Source organism: Peromyscus maniculatus, chromosome 13 (assembly GCF_049852395.1).
Source record: "Peromyscus maniculatus bairdii isolate BWxNUB_F1_BW_parent chromosome 13, HU_Pman_BW_mat_3.1, whole genome shotgun sequence".
Taxonomy (NCBI): Eukaryota; Metazoa; Chordata; class Mammalia; order Rodentia; family Cricetidae; genus Peromyscus; species Peromyscus maniculatus.
The window spans coordinates 2776668-2800117 of record NC_134864.1 but is presented as its reverse complement, the minus strand read 5'-3'; the positions used below and the strand labels follow the sequence as shown (position 1 = coordinate 2800117).

The window sequence follows — 23450 nt, the reverse complement described above, 5'->3', positions numbered from 1 at the left end:
TGAGTTCAAGTGCAGCAGCTGTGTAATAACTGAAGATCAGCGGACCCTTTGCGCCCGGCTCCTACATTCGTTCCGCCCCTTCTACTTCAGTGTTCCCTGGGCCTTTTGTAGAGGGGAGGGGGAAATAGATGATTTATATTTGATCCAGCATCCAACAGTACTTATTCTCTTCACTTTGACCAATTTGGAGTCTCTACAGTTACTTTTGATCACCAATGTGAACTAGTAATACACAACAGTGTAACTTAAAAGTGTAGGTATCAGGGCTGGAAAGGTGGCTGGCTCTGCAGTTAAGAATGCTTGCTGCTCTTCCAGAGGACCTGAGTTCAATTCCTGTCACCTAAATAAAAAAGCTCACAACTGCCTGTTACTTCAGCTCCAGGGGTCCTAACTCCCTCTTCTGGTCTCTTCAGGCACTATACTTACACACACACACACACACACACACACACACACACACACACACACACACACTAAAATAATGAAGTCTGGCTGGAGAGATGGCTCAGCAGTTAAGAGCTCTTGAATGCTCTTCCAGAGGTCCTGAGTTCAATTCCCAGCAACAACATGGTGGTTCACAAACTTCTATAATGGGATCAGATTCCTTCTTCTGTGTACATGAAGATAGTGTACTCATATACATAAAATACAAGAATTAACAAATCTTTAAAAAAGTCTTTCTTTACAAATATAGATATAAGCTGGGTGTAACTCTTGCACTTAGAAGGTTGAGGCTTGAAGATCATATTTTCTGGCCGGCCTGGGGCTATGTAGTGAGACTCTTGAAAACAAAACAAAACAAAACAAAACTAAACTAAAACAAAACTAACCAAAGCAAAGCAAAGCAAAACAAAACAAAACAAAACAAAACAAAACAAAACAAAACAAAACAAGAACAACAACAAAGCAAAACAAGAACAACAACAAAAAACCCACCAAACCCCAAAATTCTAGTTGGGAATGCAGCTCGGTGGTAGAGCACTTGTCTCTGTTCCACCCTGGATCAGTTCCTGGCACTGTGGTGTAGGGAAAGAGAAGGGCCACTTCCTCACCCCACTGTCAGCAGGCAGGGCTCCTAGGCTCCTGACACCCTCGGTACAGAGCCCCCTTTCCGGGAAAGGCCTTTGCAGGGATGGAGGCTGCTGCTTCTAGGCAATAAATAAGGTTCCTGCGGGTCCTTAGCCAGTCCTTCTGCCTCTGTCCTTTAATCGTTTAGTGCCTTTAGGATGAGCACAGAGCAGCAGCCGGTGGCTAACTGTCAAAGGAAGAGGGCAGCGGGCGACATCCTGTGTCTCCACTGAAGCATCTGTTTATCTGTTAACACCCTGCCCATTTCCAGCCCACTCTCTGCAAGTCTGCATGTTGTAAAATCAAACAGCTGTGCTTTCCTTTTCCTTTGAGTCTCCAAGGTTCCAATTGTCCCCTTCATGGTCAGGTGACTGTCATCACTGAGCCAAACAAAAGGGACACAGTTTCTAGATTTGACTTTATGTTGTTATCTCCTATGATGGTTCCCCTAGGGTAATGGGTCTTTTCTCTTCCAGGTGGTCCCTGATGTTGCCTGTGGGAATGCCAGTTCCAACAACTCTGCAGGTGGCCGCCTCGTGTCCTTTGAAGTGCCACAGAACACCTCTGTAAAGTAAGAATTTTCTTGGTTGAAACCTGTTAAAGTCAAAACTGTGCACAGTGTGCTGGGGATGTCTATGATGCATTTGGTGTGTCGATGGCCAATCCTGTGGGAATCCTGATGAATCCCATGTAGGAACCTGGCCGATGCCACTCAGAAAACAAGAGTGAGGAGGATCGTGGTGGGAGGTCTGGTCAGCTGCACAGGTGCAGTGGGAAATAGAATCAGTCAAGTTAGAGCTGACGGAAGAAACCCAGAAGCCTTAGGAAAGATTTGGAGCCTCTCACCTCATCTCCAAGATGGCTTTGCTTCCAAAAGTTTTAATAGATCATTAAATTCAATTGTGTAATTTACTCTAAATTAAAAAAAAAAATCTATGCTTCACAACTTTCTCTTTCAAAGCAAGCAGCATAGGGAAAGCGTTGGGTCCTAAACTTAAGCTGTCCAGTGGCCGACTGCCCATTGTCCCTGGGAGATGGAAGAGAGACAAAGGAAAGCAGCTGTGGCTGAGCAGCATCCTGATGTGTATGGGTGATTTACATAGACGCAGGGAGGCTGGCATCTGCCCAGGGGCACACAGCTGGGAGTCAAAGCCAGCCTGAGTGTTCCAGACACACTGACTGATGAGTCTGTCCTTCTTCGTTGCCATTAATTGTCACCCTTCCTATTCTAGCCACTACCCTCAGTACCCCCTAGGGGACTTTAGAAGACAGGAGACTTGTGGCTTTGTCCAGCTAGTTCTGTGCATCGGCTCTCTCCATTGTGTGCATTGGCTCACTATTCACCTATCCTGTGGATACTGACCAACTTTGCCTGCCTGGTGTTCCCAAGAATGAGCTCCCTGACAGTGTCTACAGAAGGGACTTCTCTAAACTGACCCTGCACATTCCCACCTCCCCCAGGAACCCAAGCAGTGAGGTCACTCTGACAGAGAAGATAGGCACAGAAGGTCTTAGAGGAATGCTCCCATAGACTGTGGTGGAGTATGAGGTCGCTCCCAGCTCTACCAGCAGGGGGAACCCCATGTTAAGTGTTTCAAGTCAGGAGGTTGGGAGCTGGTTTGAGGTGAACACAGTTCATCACAGTTTTACTAAGGAGCTATGTGTCTGCTCTTGCAGTGACATCCTCCAGCTTTCTTGAGTTGGTCATGTTGTCCACCATCATACCCTTTCTCAGTAGTCCTACTCTCATGCTCCTTCTCAACAAATCTGACATTCTCTGGACCTCTCTTGGGTGGCAGGAATGGACAGAAACCACAGTATAACCCAGGCTGAGCAAGACAGGAATGGCATGTGATCTGTGGGCACACCAAATTCATGTGTGGGTGTTACTAGTCCCTCATATAGTATTTTCACTTATTCGTGAATCCAGTCATTTACCAAGATGTTATTGAGCTCTGTGTCACAACTGGGGAGCTTGTGGTGGGGGAGAAGCTATGCGGGGTCTGCTGACTGAGGGAGGTAGGAACTGGGTCCTCCTCTAAAGTACAGGGAGAAAAAGCAACTGCTGGCATGGTATGCTGGCACCATAGGAAGGAGCCTGGGGTCTCATAGCAGGGGTGATGCATATAGGCTGGGGGCATAATTCCCAAGGGGAGAAGGGGCGCATGAAACTTGGTGGCCAGGCAAAAACCCGGGAAGAGATGTGGTTAGATTTTGGTTTTGGAGCACTGGGTGGCAGGGATGCAGATGCTGGAACTGGAGCTGAGAGGGAGCTGACAGGAGTTCACTGGCTTTCGATGATTTACTATTCTCTAAATCTTATACTGCAAACCTTGGGAAGATAGAAAGCCTGACACACTGCTTCTTGTGATAGCGTAGCTCAGAAGGATGGGTTGGATTGCAGTATGCATCTATGATCAATTTAAGCAGGATTCTTTTTACATTGACCTGTACAAGAACTCAATCTGCCTTGTATTATTCATTATCATTAGCAAAAGATAGACTACTGACTAGCCACTTTGTGGTAGACTTTGAACAAGTGTGTGTGTGTGTGTGTGGGGGGGTGGTAGACATTTCCGATAAGTGTGGTTACTTTAGTGTGTACTAGGTGGGCGTTTGCTTATACAACCACTCCTTTGCTCTCCTAACACTTTGTGTGGCTGTATAGGCCATCTGTATTTTCATCTCGGATCTGCTGAATTGGTTCTAAGATGAATTTTAGCAAGAGCGACTTTGCATTGATTCAGTTCTTGTTTTCAGAATTCGGCAGGATGCTACTGCTTCACTGATCTTGTTGTGGAAGGTCACAGCCACAGGCTTTCAACAGTGCTCCCTCATAGATGGACGAAGCGTGACACCCCTCCAGGCTCCAGGGGGGCTTGTCCTGCTCGAGGAGATGCTGGCCTTGGGACCAAATCACTTCATTGGTGAGTTATGGAAACCTTGTCAATCCTGCTCTGACTCAGCCCAAACTAAGTTTGGTGTTTAGAGATGGTGCATAGGAATTTTGTCTAGAGAATATGGTGGGAATTCTAGACAGCTACTGTTATGCTCTCCACTTCAAGAATGATTTGAATTATAACCAGAACATCCTTCTAACACATCATTTCCAGTGTGACTTTATGTGGAAAGAGCACGGGTGCTGGAATTCAGGAACTATGCTCTGGGTACTGACTCAGAAGTAACAGTCTCTTCCTCCCCCATCCATTGCCCTCCCATGCATCACTTTTACTTGGTTGAACCTATCTATCTCTGTAATTTTTACCTTCTCCAAACTACCATATAGCCAGGAAGTTGTCCTCAAATCTCCCTGCCCTGGAGAGCAAATGATCTGGTTCAAAAGAGAAATCATCAGCCTTTCCCAGCCTTTCCCCGGGTCGGTGTTCTGACCATACACTGCCAGTTGGCTCCATCTGTCACTCAGAGTATTCCATCTCTAGAGTTGGAACTTGTGACTCTAGCTTGTTAATGTCATTGACTGAAGACACTGGGGACTTCATAAGAGCTTATTCCATTTTGTAGTTTTAGTGTGGAGACACAAGTTCAAGTCAGAACTCACTCATCAGAGTCCAGTGTACCCAAGCCTCTTGCTCTGGCTGTTAGAACCTTCTTGGGTCCAACAGTCCCGCCCACAAAGATGGGATCAGGCCACAGTTGTCGCAGGAGGGGTTGGAGGGGTGACATAATGTCATGTATATGAAATTGCAACATTACAAATGTTAGGGATTATTCCAGGGTGATTTCTTTACTTTTTCTGAGATATACTATTCTATAAAATGAATGGAAAGTATGTGCTGAGGTTTATTCTCCAAGACGTGAGCTTGAAGCAGGCATTATGATGAAGACCAAAGGCCAAGAGGAAATGCGCAGCTTTATTTAGTGTCTGCTGCAGTTTATTTTTCAGTCACTTTCCTTTCATGAGAACATCCTTTCTCAAGCTTTGGCAATCCAGATATGGAGAGCAGGGCTTTCACAAGGGCCAGAGACACTTTGAGGAATGGAAATGGCTAGAAAAAGAGGAGAGGCATTGAATTTCAGATCAATACTTGACTGTCAAATGTGTTCTAGATAAACAGAGCTTGGGTGTTGAAGTCCTTGTCAAGATGCCAATCTGAATTTTATTCCCCAGGACATTCCAGGAACTGTTAGTTAATTCCATATCTGTTGTAACAATTTATCTAAAAGGAAGTACTTGGTGTTTATGATAAATAATTTTATTTCGTATTTCTAATATTTATTTATGTGTGTGATTGTGTGGGTGTAGACATGTCACATGTGAAGGTTGGAAGACAGGCTGCAGAAGTGGATTCTCTCCTCCCACCCTGTGGGTCCCAGGTTCCAACTCAGGTTGTTAAGACTCTGCAGCAAGTGACTTTTCCCACTGAGCCACCTCACCGACCCTAAATCGCTTTCTTTCATAGTGATGTGAAGTTTTCCCCTGTCATGGATTAATTGCTCTTCTGTGACAGAGAACCATGTAATATTTTAATAAAGCACATGAAGCATCCCCCCACTTTAAAATGTCATTGATATTATTTGACTTGAAATATTAGCTGACATTGCTTGTTACTTTGTAGCATTACTACAGGTGGAGACTGATATTGGACGTGGTGTGGAGTTAGTATGGAAGGACTCACCAGTGTTACTATGGACTTGTTCTTTGGAGATGGGAGAGATTTCATGAACTCATGTACAAGCTGAGCTCATGTTGCCAATGAAAAATTCATAGAAAATATTTCTCATTCAAATGCAAAAGGGATACTTTAAAAATTAACTCCACATGTTAATAACCAAGAGATCCTTCCCTTCAGACTATACTTTATGTCATTGATTCTCAACCTTCCTAATGCTGCAACCCTTTAATACAGTTCCTTAATGTTGTGGTGATCCCTTGACTTTAAGATTGTCGTGTTGCTACTTTATAACTGTAATTTTTCTACTGTTATATATCATAATATAAATACCTGATATGCAGGCTATCTGATATGACCCACATGTTGAGAACCCCGGCTTTAGGTTCTCATTAAGAGATAGTAATTTTGGGTAACATTATTTCCGTACACCATTTTGTCACTTTGGACACATGGGGTCTGATATCTTTTAACCTTGTCAGTGTTTTACTTGGCTGCCCAATAGAGACCACAGTTTTCTAGTATGGGTCTCTTTAGCAACGTTATCTTTTTAAAAGAATAATTTTTAAAAAGTTTATGTGTTTGTGTGTCTATGTGTGTATGTATGCCACATGTGTGTTGGTACCCAAAGAGGCCAGCAGAGGCTTTGGATTCCCTGGAGCTAGAGTTACAGTTGGTTGTGAGCCACCTGCTGTGTCTTGGGTCCTCTGGAAAAGCAGCACATACTCTTAACCACTGAACCAAGAACTCAGCATATCTTTCAGCCTTGTGTTTCTCTCTTTAAAGGTAGCAGGCAGCCCTGTCTCACGCTCTTCCAAGTTAATACATGACCAGCTGCCCATCTGGAGTACCAGCGTTCTGTGTGTACACTGCCAACCTCTTCACACAGTCTTTTATCTTAAAGAAACAAGGCAAATCTTTGGTCAACATTGCAGAAGCTTCATGCTTATTACATGGACATGCATTTAATTCTTTTCGTTTTGTTAAGTTGCTTATTAAAAACTTACTTTCATAGTCTGGGGAGATGGCTCATTTGGTAAAGTGCTTGCCATGTAAACATGTGGAACTAAGTTTGATGTCCAATAACCACATAAAAGGCTGGGTGTGTCTATGCATGTGGGTGGTCCCAGCACTATGGAGGTGGAGACCTAAAGATCTCTAAAGCTTGGTGACCCACAAGTGTAGCTGAATTGGCACACTCCAAGTTCAGAGAAAGACTGTCTCAAAAAATAAGGTGGAAGGTGACTGAGTAAGACACTCAGTGTTTACCACTGGCTTCCACACAAGTACACACACACACACACACACACACACACACACACACACACACACACACACTACTTGCCCATGCACCAAGGCGTGCACATGGAGGCCAGAGGACAACCTTGTCTAGTTAGTTTTCTCCTCCTGTCTTTTCTGTTTATTTATTTTATTGAAACAGAATCTCATTAGGTAGCCCTGGCTGGCCTGGAGTTTGATATGTAGACCAGGCTGGCCTTGAACTCACACAGATCTGCCCTCCACTGCCTCCTGAGTGCTGGGATTAAAGGGTTAGACCACCACACCTGGCCTCCTTCCATCTTTTCACATGGGTTTTGAGGTGCAACTCAGGTCATCAGGCTTACATGGCAAGTGCTTTTACCCATGGAGCCCTCTCACCACCCCTTACAGTATTTTTCCATGTGGTATTTCCACACGTGAATACGTTGTACGGTGTCTAAACCAGGCTGACTGTCTCTGTCTCATCAAGCACCTATTTTGACTATCAATAGTCACAAGCCTCCCTTCTGCTCTTCTATTGAGTTTCTTATCATAAGCCTGATATTTGACTACAGAGGATGGTACATGATGTATGCTCTTTGGACCTGTTTCATGATTCTCATGTTTAATATTTTTTTTACAGTTTTCCTTCATTACTATTGCCTTATTAATATTTATACTGTATCATGGGAAGAAGGAAAGAGATGATGTGGATGTCTATTAAATATATACGCCTCCTGCTGTGCCTCTTCCATCAACCTCTTCCCTGAGTTGCCATCAAATTCTGATGCCTCTGCTCTCTGCTTAATTATCCCTTCTGTTTTCCCCAAACATGCCTTTTTCAAATATGTAATTGGCTTTATGCAATGTTTGGGGGGTAAATAACTCAGCAACCTTTGCTTGACGCTGTCTGCTCTGCAGGGGGTGCCAACAGTGCTCATTAGCTCTCTGTGATCCACTGGCCCTGTGGTTTGTACTTCCACAGTCAAGTCCATAGATCCAGTCCTAGTTCCGTGCAACAGTGGCTTGCTGGTCTTGAATACGGTGTTTATGTTTAATTTGAAGTTGCTTGGTGATTTGGGAGTGATGGATGATCTAGGGGTAAGAACCAAACTAGCTTTCTAGTGGTGTGGCCTCTGTTAGGATGTGGAAGGAATGGATTCAGGCCTCTCTTAGGGTGAAACCACACAGGATCCCTTCCTCAGGCTTTCTCCTCTCTTGCCTCCTTCTTTCAGGTAGCGTTCTCCTTTTGTATGGCAACACTTGGCTGTGCTCAATCACTGCCCAACTCAGCCCCACCTGGATAACCATCCTCCAGCTGCTTTCTACCTTAGATGCCAAAGCCATCTTCTGGACCCCATTTACATTTCCTCTCACAATACAACACCAAAACAATAAATTGTCCTCTTTGGAGTCTTTCATAAGGAAAATGACTAGCCAAAGATTTTTCTCTTTGTGGGTCCTCAAAAAATCTCCATGCATTCTCAAAAAAAAGAAAAAAGAAAAAAAAAAAAAGAAAAAAAAAGCTCCCTTAACTCTTCTATTATCATTATTATGTTTATTTGTGTGTGTTTATGTGTATATGTGTGTGCAAGTTTGTGTGTCTATGTGTGTGTGTCTATGTGTCTACGCATATGTATATGTGGAGGCAGAGGTCAACTTTAGATTTTGTTACTCATGCACTATCCACTTTGTGTTTTGAGACAGTTTTAGGCTCCAAGTTTTTAGGCTAGGATGATTGGCCAGCTTTGGGAAGTAAGGATGACCATACCCAGGATGACCTTGAACTCCTGATCCTCCAGTCTCCATCTCTTATGTCCTGAGATTACAGGCACTTTTGTCCATCACCACACTTAGTTCATGTAATGGTGGAGATGGAGCCAAAGTCCTCACATAGGCTGGGTGGTGGTGGTGGCGGCGGCGGCGGCGGCGGCGGCGGCGGCGGCGGCGGCGGCGGCGGCGCACGCCTTTAATCCCAGCACTCAGGAGGCAGAGCCAGGTGGATCTCTGTGAGTTCGAGGCCAGCCTGGTCTACAGAGTGAGTTCCAGGAAAGGCACAAAGCTACACAGAGAAACCCTGTCTTAAAAGCAACAACACAAAAAAACCAAAAAAAAAAAAAAAACCACCAAAAAACATAGGCTAGGCAGTCGATATACCAGCCAGCCGCATCTCTAGCCAAATCTGTGGTTGGATTGCTGCTCACTCTTCCAGGAAGTTCACTGGTAGGAAATTCTCAGCCCTACCAGTGTACCATGTATTTTTCCCAACAATCACATCCTCCCCTAACTCCGGCTCCCTCCTCTTCTTCCAGCTCCTTCATACGATGTCTGCATCAGACCTTTGGTCTCCCTTCCCCTCTGACAGCCAGCATCCCACAACTGGGGAATGAATAGTCTTCATTCCCTGCCGCACTGTTCTTGGGGTATTGGTTCTACGTATTAGGTGGACTGTGGGTGTCTAGAGAAGAGGGCCCACATCACTGCTGCGTGCAGTTGGGATGGCCAAGGGTAGTCACCTGCCTGGTGAAATTCGGTTGCACAGCAGTGATTCCCTCCGTAAATGCCACTCAAGGAAACTTCCAGCTACAAAATGTCAATCTTAACAATCTTTGTAGACTTTCATAACCCACCTCTGTGACATTTAAATGCCCTCCTTTTTTCCCGTTACATTGAAAGAATTTTAGAGGATCAAATGAAAAAAAGAAAAAAAAGAAAAAAAAAGGAGAGAAAAAACTTTTGATCTTTCTTGTGGGAATGCTACATTTGTCTTTTAAGGTTTCTTGCTCGGAAGGTCAGGGTAGGAAAGGTTGGAAAGGTAGACTCATTAACATCTTCTTTTGATGAAAAACTTGAGATTCAAATCTGAAAATGCAAAAATGCTGCATTTTCATGGTCATCTTAACTGTGATTGCATAAGGTCTGTTGAGCTTCTACAATACAAGTGGGAAGTAAAGCCTAGAACTTGGGACACATTAAAATATAAAGTAATAGTTATTAAAGACCAAAAGCAGAGGAAGGACAAAATTGCCCACCCCATGTATAATTTAGATAAATTCTTTCCTGCACTCATTTAGTTCATTAGGAAATGCCTATGAGGAATAAGTTGTTTTTAAACCAAAACCACATTTCATATCATCAGCAAGTAGGGTCTTAAAAATATTCTTTCCATTGAGTATTAATATGTAAAAAAAGACTTAGCCTTGAACTTCATGGTTTTCCAAGTACTGTCACAAACCGGCATCGTCATTTGTTGGTGTTCACGTTGACTGTGGTGATGAGTGGAGCATAGTGTCTGGAGGTCCACCTTGGACATGCACAATGCCACAGCTGGCAGGCTGAGGTTCCAGGGCCCTGCTGCAGTGGAACTGGGGCAGGTGGTCAAACATGAAGTGTTTCTCTCACCTTCCAAGGAAGCAGGCTCCTTAGCTGGGCGGCGGACCTGGAAAGTCTGAAAAAGAATCTTTATAAATGCCTCAGGGGATTTTTTTTTTAAGGCATTTAAAAATATGCAGACTTAATCAAGAAGTGTGCTAGGGTAAAGCCCATGTGAGCCTACGTGTGAAGTCACGTATACGTGAAGTTGTCCATGCACTAAGGGGATTCTGCAGTTTTTGAGTTCTGAATGTTTGACATTGCTTCAGAATTTCAGAGAACAAGCTGCAGATACTTCTGAATCTGAACACAGGGATCAGGTTGGGGATTTTCTTGGTTCCATGCAGCAAACATAAGGTTTTTTTTTTCCTTTCTCTGCCTCTGCATTCTGCCTTATTCTCTTTCCTTCTTCCTCAGTCTTCTGTTTAAGAAGTAAAGACAATAAGATTTATGTATAGATTAATTTGGAAAAATTAAATATTAAGGAATTATTTTTATATTTCAAAGATTTATTTATTTGTTTTTTTCATGTAGCTCTGGTTGGCCTAAGATCAGGCTGGCTTTCAACTCACAGAGATCCACTTGCCTCTGCCTCTGCCTCTTGAGTGCTGGGATTAAAGGCATGCGCCACCATGCCTGGCTACTGTTAGTAAATTTTATTCCAGATTTTACCTGAAGATTTTGACTTAAAAAACAAAAAACAAACAAAGAGAAACAACTTTTTCTGGCTCTTATAACTTAGAGACAACCCTTGGGACTCTGACCAGAAACTTCTCTCCGCTTCTGTCAGTGATAATTTCAAGCAGGGTAGTACTCTTCTAATCACCTCTATTCAGCCAACTTTATGGGCTATTGGAGCTTTTCTTTGCTTTCTTCTTTCACAGGAGCTAGGGCAGGAGAGAGGGATGGAGGAGGGACACAGGAGGCCAGAGGGAGGAAGAGGGAGCAAGGGCCAGAACTGAGGGCCAGAGAGAAGCACAGAGCACTCAGTGTATGGACTTACTGGACAATGGTTTTCTTTCAGAGAAACAAAGTGATTTCCCATCTCTCTGACAAGACAAAAGGCTCTATTGTTTATTTCTCACTATGACAGAATAGATGGGAGAAAGGTAGAGGAAATGGAAATTTACTTCCTTATAGCCCCCTCCATTGACAGCCTAACAGAACGCTGTGAGGTCTGCTCGTAGATTCCTTCCTGGGTATGGTATGCATGTACAGAGTGAGGTTTGGAAAGGAGAACATGTTCATGTATGCACTGGTTATCTGTCTTTCGAACTTCATGTCTCACTGGTATTTCTTTATGTGAGTGGGTAGAAATTTATAGCATTATTTTAATGGCCATATGGCAGTCTGTTGAATCAAAATATAATTTATTTAAACAACATACTAGTGTTGACAATTATTAAAAAAAGCTTCCTTCCCTTACCGTTTCTGTCTTTCCTCCTTCCTTTCTTCCTCTCTCCCTCCCTCCTTTCCTCCTACCTCCCTCCCTCCTTTTTTCTGTTTCCCCTCCCTCTCTGCTTTTCTTCTTTCCCTCCCTGCCCCCATCCCCTTTTCATTTCCTCCCTCTTTTCCTTCCTGCTTTCATGGCTTCCTTCTCTCCCTCACTTCCCTCCTTCTCCCCCGTCCCTCCTCTTTGGATCAAATTTCAAGCATAATTGTAACTGTAGCTTTATGTTATCTCACGACATGTGTGGATTCAATTCTACAATACAGTATTTTCTGGATCGAAAGGGGTTCAGTTGCAATGGCAGTGTTTGATACAGGTCATCAAATTGTCCTTCACTCTCTTCCTGTTCCCACTCACAGCAGCCAACTTTTCCTCCATCCAATGTTTGGTGAGATGCTGTTTCGACGCCACCTGACTTTGCTCTCACACACCTCTCAGCATCTCCTCAGCAGCCTGACTTGTAGGATCTCTTCCAGAAGGAAAGTGGACAGAACAGTTTCCTGAAAAGGGCAACTTTAAGTCACCATATCACAGCAGGAGAATGGCCATTGTCACGGTCATCATTACACTTGTGCACTGGAGTAAATGTGCAGAAGCAGGGGGGAGAGAGCATGCTCTCATCTGTGCTCAGGGCACCATCACACTGTCCAGCTTCTGGGATGGGCGCTCGCTCGTGTGACACACAGAGGGCTTCAGTCCCTGACTGCGGTTCCCATCTTCTCCACTTATTTCACTTCCCCTCTGCTGTCTCCTGCAGGTAGATTTTAAGTTCCTTCTGTCACAGACCTCTTCCCAAGTCAGAAGGTTTCATGAGAATGTGACAAACATGCTCCATAAAAGACAAATGTTTGGAAAACCTGTTACGGAGGCTTTAGAGAGGAACACTGAGTTTTTCACAAAATCCTGATTGTTGTAATTTTTTTTCAAAGGTTGTGGGTATAAAACTCAGAGTAGTAAGTTAATGGTCCGAAGAAGGTCATGTCAGAAGGAAAAAACTGTCCAGCCCTGGGTAAGGCATATAAATAACCAGGGCTGAGTTTTCAGAGGCCTCGCTTGAATTCTCATGTCTGAGGCTCTTCCTGACATTTGAGTTTCTGAGTGCTGGGATATTTTTGGTTTCACGGGCATGCTTAACAAGCAACGCTCTCACAGCTGTCTTGTTTTAATGCTGCAATTGTGAGCCTGACCTACAAAAGTTATATTTGCTGGGTAGACAAATGGAAAAATCTCTTTAAATGAATACACTAACAAATTCCGTTAACCTATATGGTTAATAGTAGGAGACTCCAGAACACTACCCTATGAAACACATGCAGTTCCCCACAGCCCTGCTTATCAGCAAGCATCAGAGAATGGATTTCCATGCACAGGACACTGTTGTCATACCAGGGATGCAAAGAAATATAAGATGCTCATCTCTGACTTGAAAGGTTTCAGCTTCAGGCCCATGGGCTATTCTTATTAAATAAGCCACATCAATCTTGTGATGCCGTTGCCCAGTCTTGCTGATAAAGTTACATTCAAATAAATGTAGTACAGTAGCCAAATAGTGAATTGAAATGCTCTGAATCTTGTCTTTGTGAGGGATTGTGGAGAACGGAGGAAATGCAGCCCTGTTATGTAGCACATCACAATGACCTTGCTTTGAGGGGCTTCATGTGCTTGGCACACCTGCTTTCTGAAATTTTCGTTCTAATCTCCAAATCCCCACCCCCACCCCCAGTCCTAGCCCTGGTCCTTTCTCGTCTTGTACTCAGTTCTCCGTTTGTGTGTCAGTGCACACAAGTGGTGTTTGGTTGCGCTTGGTTCTCTCTGTCCTGACCGTTATCTAGATTTCCCACTGCAAAGGGCTTGACCAGGAACTGATGCCACAGGCAAGAGTTCTTCCTGTGTACAACTGACATAAGGGGGAGCTGGAAGGATTCGCACAGCAAGCAAGTTGCCTTGGTAGGATGTTTTTGTGAGGATGCTGCTCATAGAGAGGTAGATGAAAGGGCAAAGACATATCTATTAAATATTAGCTAATCATACAATCAATTTAAGGGCTGCGTACATTTAGAAAGGGAGAATATATATTAGTTATTGTCTCTATCACCGAGACCAAATACCTGACGAGAAGCAACATAAGGGATGATGTGCTTATTTTGGTCCATCATGGTAGGGAAGGCATCGTAGCAAGACCACCTTCTGGGGGCCTAAGGATGCTTGCTCACCTCAGTAGCAAGTAGCAAGTAGATCAAGAAACAGACAGAGAAGAACGTTGGGGCTCTTCAGGCTTTCTCCTTTTCTTTGTTTAATTCATGTCCCTACCCATGGGTAGTGTGCATCCTACACTTCTGATGAGTCTTCTCTCCTCGGTTAAACCCCTCCTGAGACCCCCACAGACACATCCACATGTGTGTTTTCCGGTGATTCTAAATCCAATCCAGGTGACAGAGAAAATTAACTACTACAGTTGCCAAGGGGAAAGCTAAGGCGTTAGACCTGAGGTATGCTGTGACCTGGGCCTTGAACCAAAAGTAGAGAAAGGCACAAGTCACACCCTGGTGGAGGGGATGCCCATGGTGTTTGCTACCAGCAGAACCTGTGCCAGTGGATCTCAACAGGAAAGTTGGAGGGGATGAGAAGTGTGGGTAGAACTGGAAAAGGGTCACTGTTGTATTTATGTCACAGGCAGGAGGAGGAGGTGACAAATAGCACCGATATAAATCGTGAGTACCATGAAGTAGCTTTTGATGGTGAAAAAAAAAAAAGGTAGGGTATCAGGTGAGAGGGGCAGCAGGTATCAGGGATATTCTCACATTGGGGTTTGTGTGTGTGCTTGTGTGGGGTGTGTGTGTGTGTGTGTGTGTGTGTGTGTGTGTGTGTGTTTCTTATCAGCTGGCATATATCAAATCAAATTAGAGACAGAAGCTCTTCTTTTGTTTAGTTTAGATGTGGTATTGATGTTCTGCAGCCAGTTGAAAATACAGGACCCCAGCTGGGGAGGAGCCAGGTGGGCTCTGTCTTGGCAGCCCTTTGCTGGGAGACTGGAGCTGGAGCTCCTGGGAAAGAAGGAACACAGCAGGAAAGGGTGTGTGTGTGTGTGTGTGTGTGTGTGTGAGCGCTTAGAGACCTGCTGTTGTGTGGCTGTGCCCAGAACAGGTCTAGGAAGCCAGGAAGAGACAAAGAGAAGGGTGTGAGGGTGTGGCTTCTCATATCTGTCAGCTTGATTCTTCTAGTCATCCAAGCCCAGGCCTTGAGTTCAGCCTTTCCTTCCTTCCCCTTCCTAATCCATCCGTCAGGAAGTGTTTGTCCTCAAACTTAACAGATCCCTCTGCCCTCCCTGTGCGGTGGCCCAACCCCAGTCTCTCAAACCCCGGCTGTCCTAGATCTTCCTGCTTGGCCTTCTTGAGTGTCCACCCCGTCCCCAGCATCCGAGCCATATTGGGGAGGGTTGTTTGCACAGTCCTTTTCTGCTCCCTGCTCTCAGTTCTTCACTGGCTCCTCTGTCCCTCAGAGCAGACGCTGGGGCTTAGCAGCCAATAAGGAAGGCCCAGTGTGTCTGTCCTGTAAATAAATGTCTGGTCTGTTCTTCTCTGTGAGAAGCCCAGGAATCCTCCCAGGTATAGGCTCCTCCCTGTTGGAGTCCAGTGATGCCTACTTGTCAGAACATCTGTGTGACCACCATCTTGACAAAAACAGCTTCCTTCCTCCTCATTTGCACCCAAATGCTCTCTGAACCCCACTCTCTTCCTTGAGGATAATCACTTCCTTATGGAGAGTAGCCTTTCTGCATCAGCGTTTGCTACTCAGGTTAGAATATAAGCACCTTGAAGGCAGGGAGTGTATATGCTTTGTTTAGTCTTATATCATAAACACTTAGCGTCATACATGTTTGGTAAGTATGCGTTCCTGGTAAGCCAGCAGCGGCGTATTTTATAATTATGGAAACCCAGTTCAAATTTGCCTTTGAGAAATAATTAAAACACAATACAACACAAACAAAAAAGCACTCCACCCCACTATACCCACATCCCCCCAAAATTTCCCAAACCCAGGGTCAAAGGTGACAAATGAGTCCCACAGAACTGAAAGTTCAGAGGCAGATCTGGCTTTACTAAGTGTCACCTTCAACTTTAATCAAATAATTTCCTGCAAGAAAAGTGACATGTGCCTATAATACCAGGAGACAGAATCAGGAGGAGCACTGTAAGTTTGTGGCCAGCTGAGTGTCAGGCTACCCAAGGGTACACAGCAAGACCCTGTCTCCAAAAAAAAAAAAAAGACAGTTCTGTGACATATTTGTTCTTGGCCTGGTTTTAGATTTTCTGTTGACACACAAGTGCAGTGCATCCATCCCTCCATCATCCCTCCATCCATTCATCTATCTATCCATCCATCCATATACACACACGTAGGTGTATCTGAATATACACCTGTACAAAGATGTCCACCCACATGAAGACCTGCATGCCTCAAGGGAAACAGGTAAACCTATGCACATATTTAGTTTAAAAGACTTTTAATTATAAAATATAATTATAATTATAAAATAGTATAGCAGATAATTTTAAAATGGCATAGCTCATGGCATGCCCTAGTGAGTGTATGGTCCACAGTGATACCTAAGAGAGGGCATTGCTTTAACAGAAGCAGAGCTTTTAGAATTGGAAATAGGACTAATGCTTTGGTGTGTGTGTGTGTGTGTGTGTGTGTGTGTGTGTGTGTGTGTGTGTGTATGGCATAAATAGTTAATATTCATGAATGCAAAACAAATCAGCTAATTAGCAAATTCGTTTCCTGTTAATGAGATAGTTGTACTTTGAAAAGCATTTCATTTGGACTATTAACACAGAACTAAGCCTGGTTTTGAAGCATGCATTCCATACCAGGAGCTGGTTCTCTGCCTTTGGTGGCAAGTAGGTGGCTTACTAAGGTGGGGCCACAATTGGGACTGGAAATAGAATCCAGAGAGGAATGGGAGCCATATGATGTTTCTTGTGGTGTTTTCTTTGTTTAGAATATAAACCGAGGTTGGCTTTGTCTTGCTTTGTTTCGCACCTCCATTTTACACACTGTTCACGACTCTGATTAGATATTCCAACAGAGAAGGCAGGCTGTTCAAACAAAGCTGAGTAGGGAATTGGGACTGTAAAGGTTGTAAGACAGAGCAATAGAATTTCTAATGTGCTGCTGCATTGACTCTAATAGAAAGGAGCGATGGTCAGATAGCCACCCCAAGGCTTTTGAAAGGACTAAGCATGCACAAAACCTGCTCTGGACAGAGGGGGAAAACCCTTTCCAAAAACGACAATCACTTGAAATAAAGGATTGGACTTGGAGAGCTAAGAGGAAAGAACCCACTCTTCCTCTGCCAGCCTCCACCAGGGCTGGTGTGGTGTTTGTGGTCTGCAGCAGGCCCAGCGCCATATGAAGCTTTCTGCCCAGGCTGGGCTGGGCTCGGTGTCCTGGGGGCTCCTGGGTGAGGATGAAGCTTGCTTCTCTGTGGACAGAGCAGTTACTGCTTACCGCCTCCCCTGGAGCTGGGAGCTGGATTATTCACATCACTGCTGGCTTTCTTCTCAGGGTTCCTGTGTCGCCGCACCCCCCACCCCCACTCTATAGTTTTCTCATAACCTCAGGTTTGCTGTCCCCATACTCACTCACTGTGTTAGCCATTTTCTTCTGCTTACAGGGACCAACTGCTTTATAAGCAGCCACTTAAGAGAGGAAGGCTGACAGTGTGAGGGCATAGCTGTTCAAGGCAGGGAAGGCGTGGCTGCAAGAGCAGCCTCTGGCTGCAGGGGTAGAAGTATAAGCTGCTTGCTCAGACCTTTTAGACCAGTAAGCAGGGTGTGGCTGTAACCCCTAAGACCTGCCCCCAATGACCCATTTCCTCTCTCAGGGTTCCACCTCCTCAGGCTTCCTCAACTTTGTGTTAGCGTTCTGTTACAGTCATAAATGACCATGACCAAGGCAATGTATGGAAAGAAAGCATTTATTGTGGTTTCTGGTTCCAGAGAGTTAGAGTTCATAATGGTGGGCACAACATGACAGCAGGTGGCAGGCTTGGCTGCAGGATCAGGGTTGTGAGATGTCACATCTTAAACCATAAGCCTGGAGCAGACAGAGTGACCTGGAAGTGGTAGAGTTTCTAACCTCCAAGCTCACCCCAGCGATGCACTTCCTGTAGCCAGGCTGTTCCACCTAAACGTCCCCAGACAGTGCCACTCCCTGGGGACCAAGTGTTCCGTTCCTAATGGTCAAACTATTGCAAACTTCTCAAAAGAGCTTCCCAACCTGGGACCAAGCATTTAAAGGCCGGAGCCTGAGGGGAGACATTCCACACTGAAACCACAATCCTCGGGCTTATGCAGTTACGGATTGTGTATTTCTCAGTCTTTATCCCAAATGCTTTCTGAATGTTCTGCTATGAGTTAGAAACCTGTTTGGTTCTGGCAACAGAATTGTGAGTATTCAATGAACTTCACACTTGTGGATCTTGTTTTAGTGGGGCAACAGCTATTAGTGAAACAAAGATTCAGTCAAACAGACAATTGTAACTCTGACCATCCATGGATATACAGTATATAAAAGAAATGGACATAATGTTGATGTGAGGATCCTGCCTTGAAGGGTGACAACAAAGTTGATACATTAACTAAGCAATGGGGACACTCTTTCAGGCAGAAAGTAGGAAGTACATGTGCAAATGTCCTGAGGCTGGAGAGGACATATAATATCAGAGAAAGTCCAAGGCTATAAGGTTGGAGCTCAAAGAAAGAACTGGAAAGTGGTAGAGATATGATGGATATCAAACATGTTCTGTGGGAGAGGCTGTTAAGTTCCCATGGCAGAAAGGAACTACTCTGTAGTATCTGAAAAACACGTTCATAATCTAGAACACCCGTTGAAGCATCTGCATTTAACTCTGCAGAGAGGAGAGCACTGCCAAATGGAGTGTTTTCTTTCAGACTTCGTCTTCAGGCAAGTGATGGTTACAATTGTGTTGGACCCTAAGTTGCAGTTTATTGAATGGACTCTGTAAGCCATGTTGGGTCTTTATAAGCCAGATAAAAGAGGGCCTGAGTAGTGGTGTGATGGTTGGCTTTGGTTATCAACTTAACACAACTTAGAATGACTTGGGGAGCTGGGTGGTGGTGCACACCTTTAATCCCAGCACTCAGGAGGCAGAGGCAGGCGAATCTCTGTGGGTTTGAGGCCAGCCTGGGCTACAGAGAAAGATCCAGGACAACCAGAGCTACACAGAGAAACCCTGTCTCAAGAAAAAAAAATGACCTGGGGAGACAACTCAACTAGAGATTGTTGATATTGGTTGGCCTGTGGGTATGTCTGTGGTGTCTTTGTTAACTGATGTGGGGAAACCCAGCCCACTGTGGATGGCACCATTCTCTAGGCAAGGGGATCCTAAAATGTGTAGTAGTAGAGAAATGGAATTGAGTACAAGCAAACAAGCAGCACATATGCATTCATTTCTCTCGGCTTTTAAGTGTGGGTATGATTTGACGAGCTATCTGATGTTCTTTTCTTGACTTTCTTATAGTGATGGACTGTAAACTGGAGGTCAAACCTGACAGAAACCCCTCTCTCCCACAGTCACTTTTTGTCAAAGTATATTATCACACCAACTGAAGTGAAACCAGGATAGGTAGAGCCCTTTCTGGAGCCCTAGCAAGTGGAGCAGCTAGGCCAGGCTGCCTGGGAGCCTCTTGAGGCATGAGGTGAAGAGTAGGGCAGCCTCCATGATGAGAAATAACACCAATGTGAACCAAAAGTAACCCACTGAATCAGACTTGCCCTCCTAACTTTCACATTGTTTTCCTCTTTCCTCCTCAGATTATGGTGCACCATGAGTGCTTTGGTGCAGTGCATCAGTTCTATTTTTTAGCACAATAAATTCATGCATCAAAAAAATAAAATTAAGCAGAATTCAAGAACCCACCACATCCCAGCTAGAAATCTCACCAAATACATTTAGGTAACTTCTTTCATATGACTTTGAAGTTACCTGACAGCCTGGTGGGTGACCACTTAAACTTTGCATTTTGAGTTGAAGCAGTGGGGAGAGCTGTGAATAGAACTAAGGCAATCAAAAAGATTGTGCTCAGGATGCTTCTAAGGGCCAGGAAAGCAAACATGTCAATCAACAGCCTTTTGAGGAAACTCATCTGAAAACCCAGTTCCCTGACCATGCTTGTGAAATCACCTTCAGCCCAATTAAGTGTGTATTTATCATCTCCCTCCCATTAGCACATGTGATTAATTATTTTGGCATTCACTTTAATGCCATTAATGGAGAACCATTCATTAACTGGACATGGTGGCAGTTGTGTATGTGCTACAGTGATTTAACAAGTGACTTACTAGGATTTGATGAGCTCAAATTGCATGAATGGAAGATTAAACAATATATAATTCTGACTGATTATAAGAGAGTGATCAAACTGACATTGAAAAATAGATTACATACACGGAGAATTTCAATTGTACATTCTGTGTGAGCCAACAAAATTTCAAAGGAAAATACAAATTAATTTCCATGTTCTCCTAATGAGTTCTTAGGACTGGCATTTTTAAAAGATGTTCAATTCTGATGTGTTCTTCATGTACAATTTGAAATGGAGATCATTCACATGCTTAAATGGAGATTATTTGATGCCAGAAACAGGGACATGGATAGATTTGACAAGCCTCATAAATTTTGCTTCAAATAAGGATTTTATGATTTGAGTATTTTTATAACATTATGCCTTTTATACTAGTTTATTATTCTTATATAGGTTACTTGTTGTCCTTTATAAAAAAATGTCTTTTTAGTCCTGTGCTATCTATGAGTTGTAGCTATCCATTACTTATTTATATAAACACTTAAAAGGAATTATTTCACCCAACTCTAGGTTAGTGAACCAGTGAGTTTATTAGGGCTACTTACAGGGGCATGGATGATGGTTCAAAGGCAGCTGCATCATTAAAAGTTCACCCCCAGAATGGTTGATGACTTCTGAAGGCTGCATCTCTGGAAGACTCTTTGTTCTTACAGTCTTGTAGGCAGGTTGGCCAGACAGAGAATCTCTCTCCGGCTATTCCTTTCTGCTTATATAACTCGGGAGAGTGGCTTTTGTGACTCATAAATTTCAGGAATTACTGGGACTTGTGAGTTGTTTACTTTATGGGTCTTGATTAGCCTCTCTCTAGGATGGACTGTTTTAATTTTCAGAAAAGGATTATATAACATGAGTACAAGTTACACTTTGATTTAAACATTATTTTTAGCTGGGTGGTGGTGGCTTGTGCCTTTAATCCCAGCACTAAGGAGGCAGAGGCAGGTGGATCTCTGTGAGTTAAAGACCAGCCTGGTCAACAGAGCTAGTTGCAGGACAGCTTAAGCTACATAAAGAAACTCTGTCTCAAAAAACAAACAAAACAAAACAGACAACCACATTATTTTTATTTATTTATTTATTCTAGAAAGAATTTTAAAGGGTGAAAATCATTTTTAAAATTTCATTTCAAAGCTTTGACTTGAAGGACTGAGCTAAGGGAATATCTCAGTGGCTTTCTTGCTTGTACCCTGACACTGCTGGTTTTAAGGGGAACATATTTTTCTGGAGTCTTCTCAGGACTTGCACATTCAGGATCTGCTCTGGCCCCCTTAAATTCATACATCAAAACCTAATTTCCAGCTGTGGCATCAGGAGGCATGGACTTGGGGAGGTAATAGGCTGTCAGGGTGCAGTGCTCATAAATGCAATTAATGCTCATGTGAAGGGACACTTGTCTCCTGGAAGTCCCTTACCTCTTCTTGCATGTGAAGATACACTGAAAAGATGGCCACAGATAAACCGAGAGATGGCCTTCACCACACACCAACTTAGTTGGTGCCTTGAACTTTCCAGAGAGATCAATGTCTCTTGTTTCAAAGTTAATAGTCAGTGGTAGTTTTTCCAGAACCCCAAATATGAAGGCCTCATTTTACATGGATATTTTTTGTTCATATTACTGTTGATGATAATGGTGATGCTGATGGGGCTGGTGATGATGGAGGTAATAATGATGGTGGTTATTATGATGGTGATGATGACGATGATGATTTATAAAGTCCTTATCTATTTGTGCTGCATCAAAATCTTCATATTATGACCCCCTGTCAAAATAACTATCTAGGAAATAGGTACTGTTACTATTTATATTCCAGAAAGGTGTCTAAGGCACAAAAGTTACTTGAGTTCTTTCTCTTCTTACTGGTCCCCTAGAAGGTGAGCCACTCTGATAATTGTCCTGCTGTGTATATAACTAACAAGAGGCAGAGAGGGTGTGGTGGAATTAGTATCTTCTTCCTCTGAGGAGGTAACACAGTGATGATTTCCTCTAGACCAGATGGCTAATGTGGTAGAATAGGACAAGAGAGAATATTTCAATTCAGAGAAATTACAATCTGATACCTGTAGCTAGAAGTTTTTCCAGTCCCACCATGGCCCCACAGCCATTTTTAAAATAATCACTCAGAGGCTTAATATGAATTGCAAATTCTATGGCCTATTGGCTCAAGCTTTTTGCTAGCTAACTCTTACAACTTAACTTAACCCATAACTATTAACCTATGTGTCACCACAGTGTTCCGTGGCTTTACCTGCATCCTATTACATGCTGCTCCTTGGACAGTGGTTTGGCGGCTCCCCAACTCCACCCTTCTTCTTGTCTTCAGTTTGAATGTACTGCCTAAGCTTGTCCTGCCCTGCCATAGGCCAATGGAGCTTTATTTGTCAACCAATCAGAGCAACACATATTCACAGCGTACAGAAAGACATCCCACAGCAGATACCAGCCTTGGGAAAAGGAGTATTATAGCATAAATACCTTTCTAAAAAGAAGTTGAACAAAAATATAGCTGTTCAGGAAAGCCCCAAGTTAAATTTAGGGAAGACACTCCATCCATACCTCTTTGTAAACCTTTAAAGCCTATTCTTGGTACAGTTTCAGAATTCTCTGTAGGCTGGATAGAGGATGTTGCCTGAGTAGAAAGGTAGTGGTAACATCGCTGTATATGACAGCGGTATGTGTTGAGAATAAAATTATATTCAAATGATAGCAAGTTGATAGTACATTTTCTTAGAATGTCTTCACATTATCCATTTCCCCCCTTAAAGCAGAATAATAATATATAATTCCTGTAGTCATTTGGCTAGGTGTAACCCATTTGGTGATTTAGAACAAGAACATTCAGAATAATGACTGATGTTTATGTGCCACTGTGTCCCCTAATTCAGGAGCGTATTTGCCTAGATCAGTGATTCCCAACATGTAGGTTGTGACTCCTTTGGGGGTTGAATGACCCTTTCACAGGGGTTGTATATCAGATATTTATATTATGGTTCATAACAGTAGCAAAATTACAGTTATGAAGTAGCAACAAAAGTAATATTATGGTTGGGGGTCACCACAACATGAGGAACTGTATCAAAGGGTCACAGGGTTAGGAAGGTTGAGAATCACTGGGCTAGATCTTACTCAGGAACCCACAGAAAATGAGATATTTTGTATGGGCAAACTGTCCCCCCAAACAACTTCCTCCTGTAAGCATCAAAACTCACAAGTGTGCCTAGGGAGCAGCAGTGTGTAGAATGCTTGCCCGGCATGCACAAAGCCCTGGGTTGGTTCCCTAGCAC

General features: G+C 43.6%; 1 protein-coding gene across 1 annotated transcript in view; it reads left to right on the top strand.

The window, feature by feature from the left end:
• The window catches only part of Dner (delta/notch like EGF repeat containing), a 331006-nt gene that overhangs the window by 134151 nt on the left and 173405 nt on the right, over positions 1-23450 (top strand). The window contains exons 3-4 of the mRNA XM_006984167.4: positions 1545-1639; positions 3829-3995. Of these exons, the coding sequence (XP_006984229.2) occupies positions 1545-1639; positions 3829-3995 (262 nt within the window). The remainder of the gene's footprint in view (positions 1-1544; positions 1640-3828; positions 3996-23450) is intronic.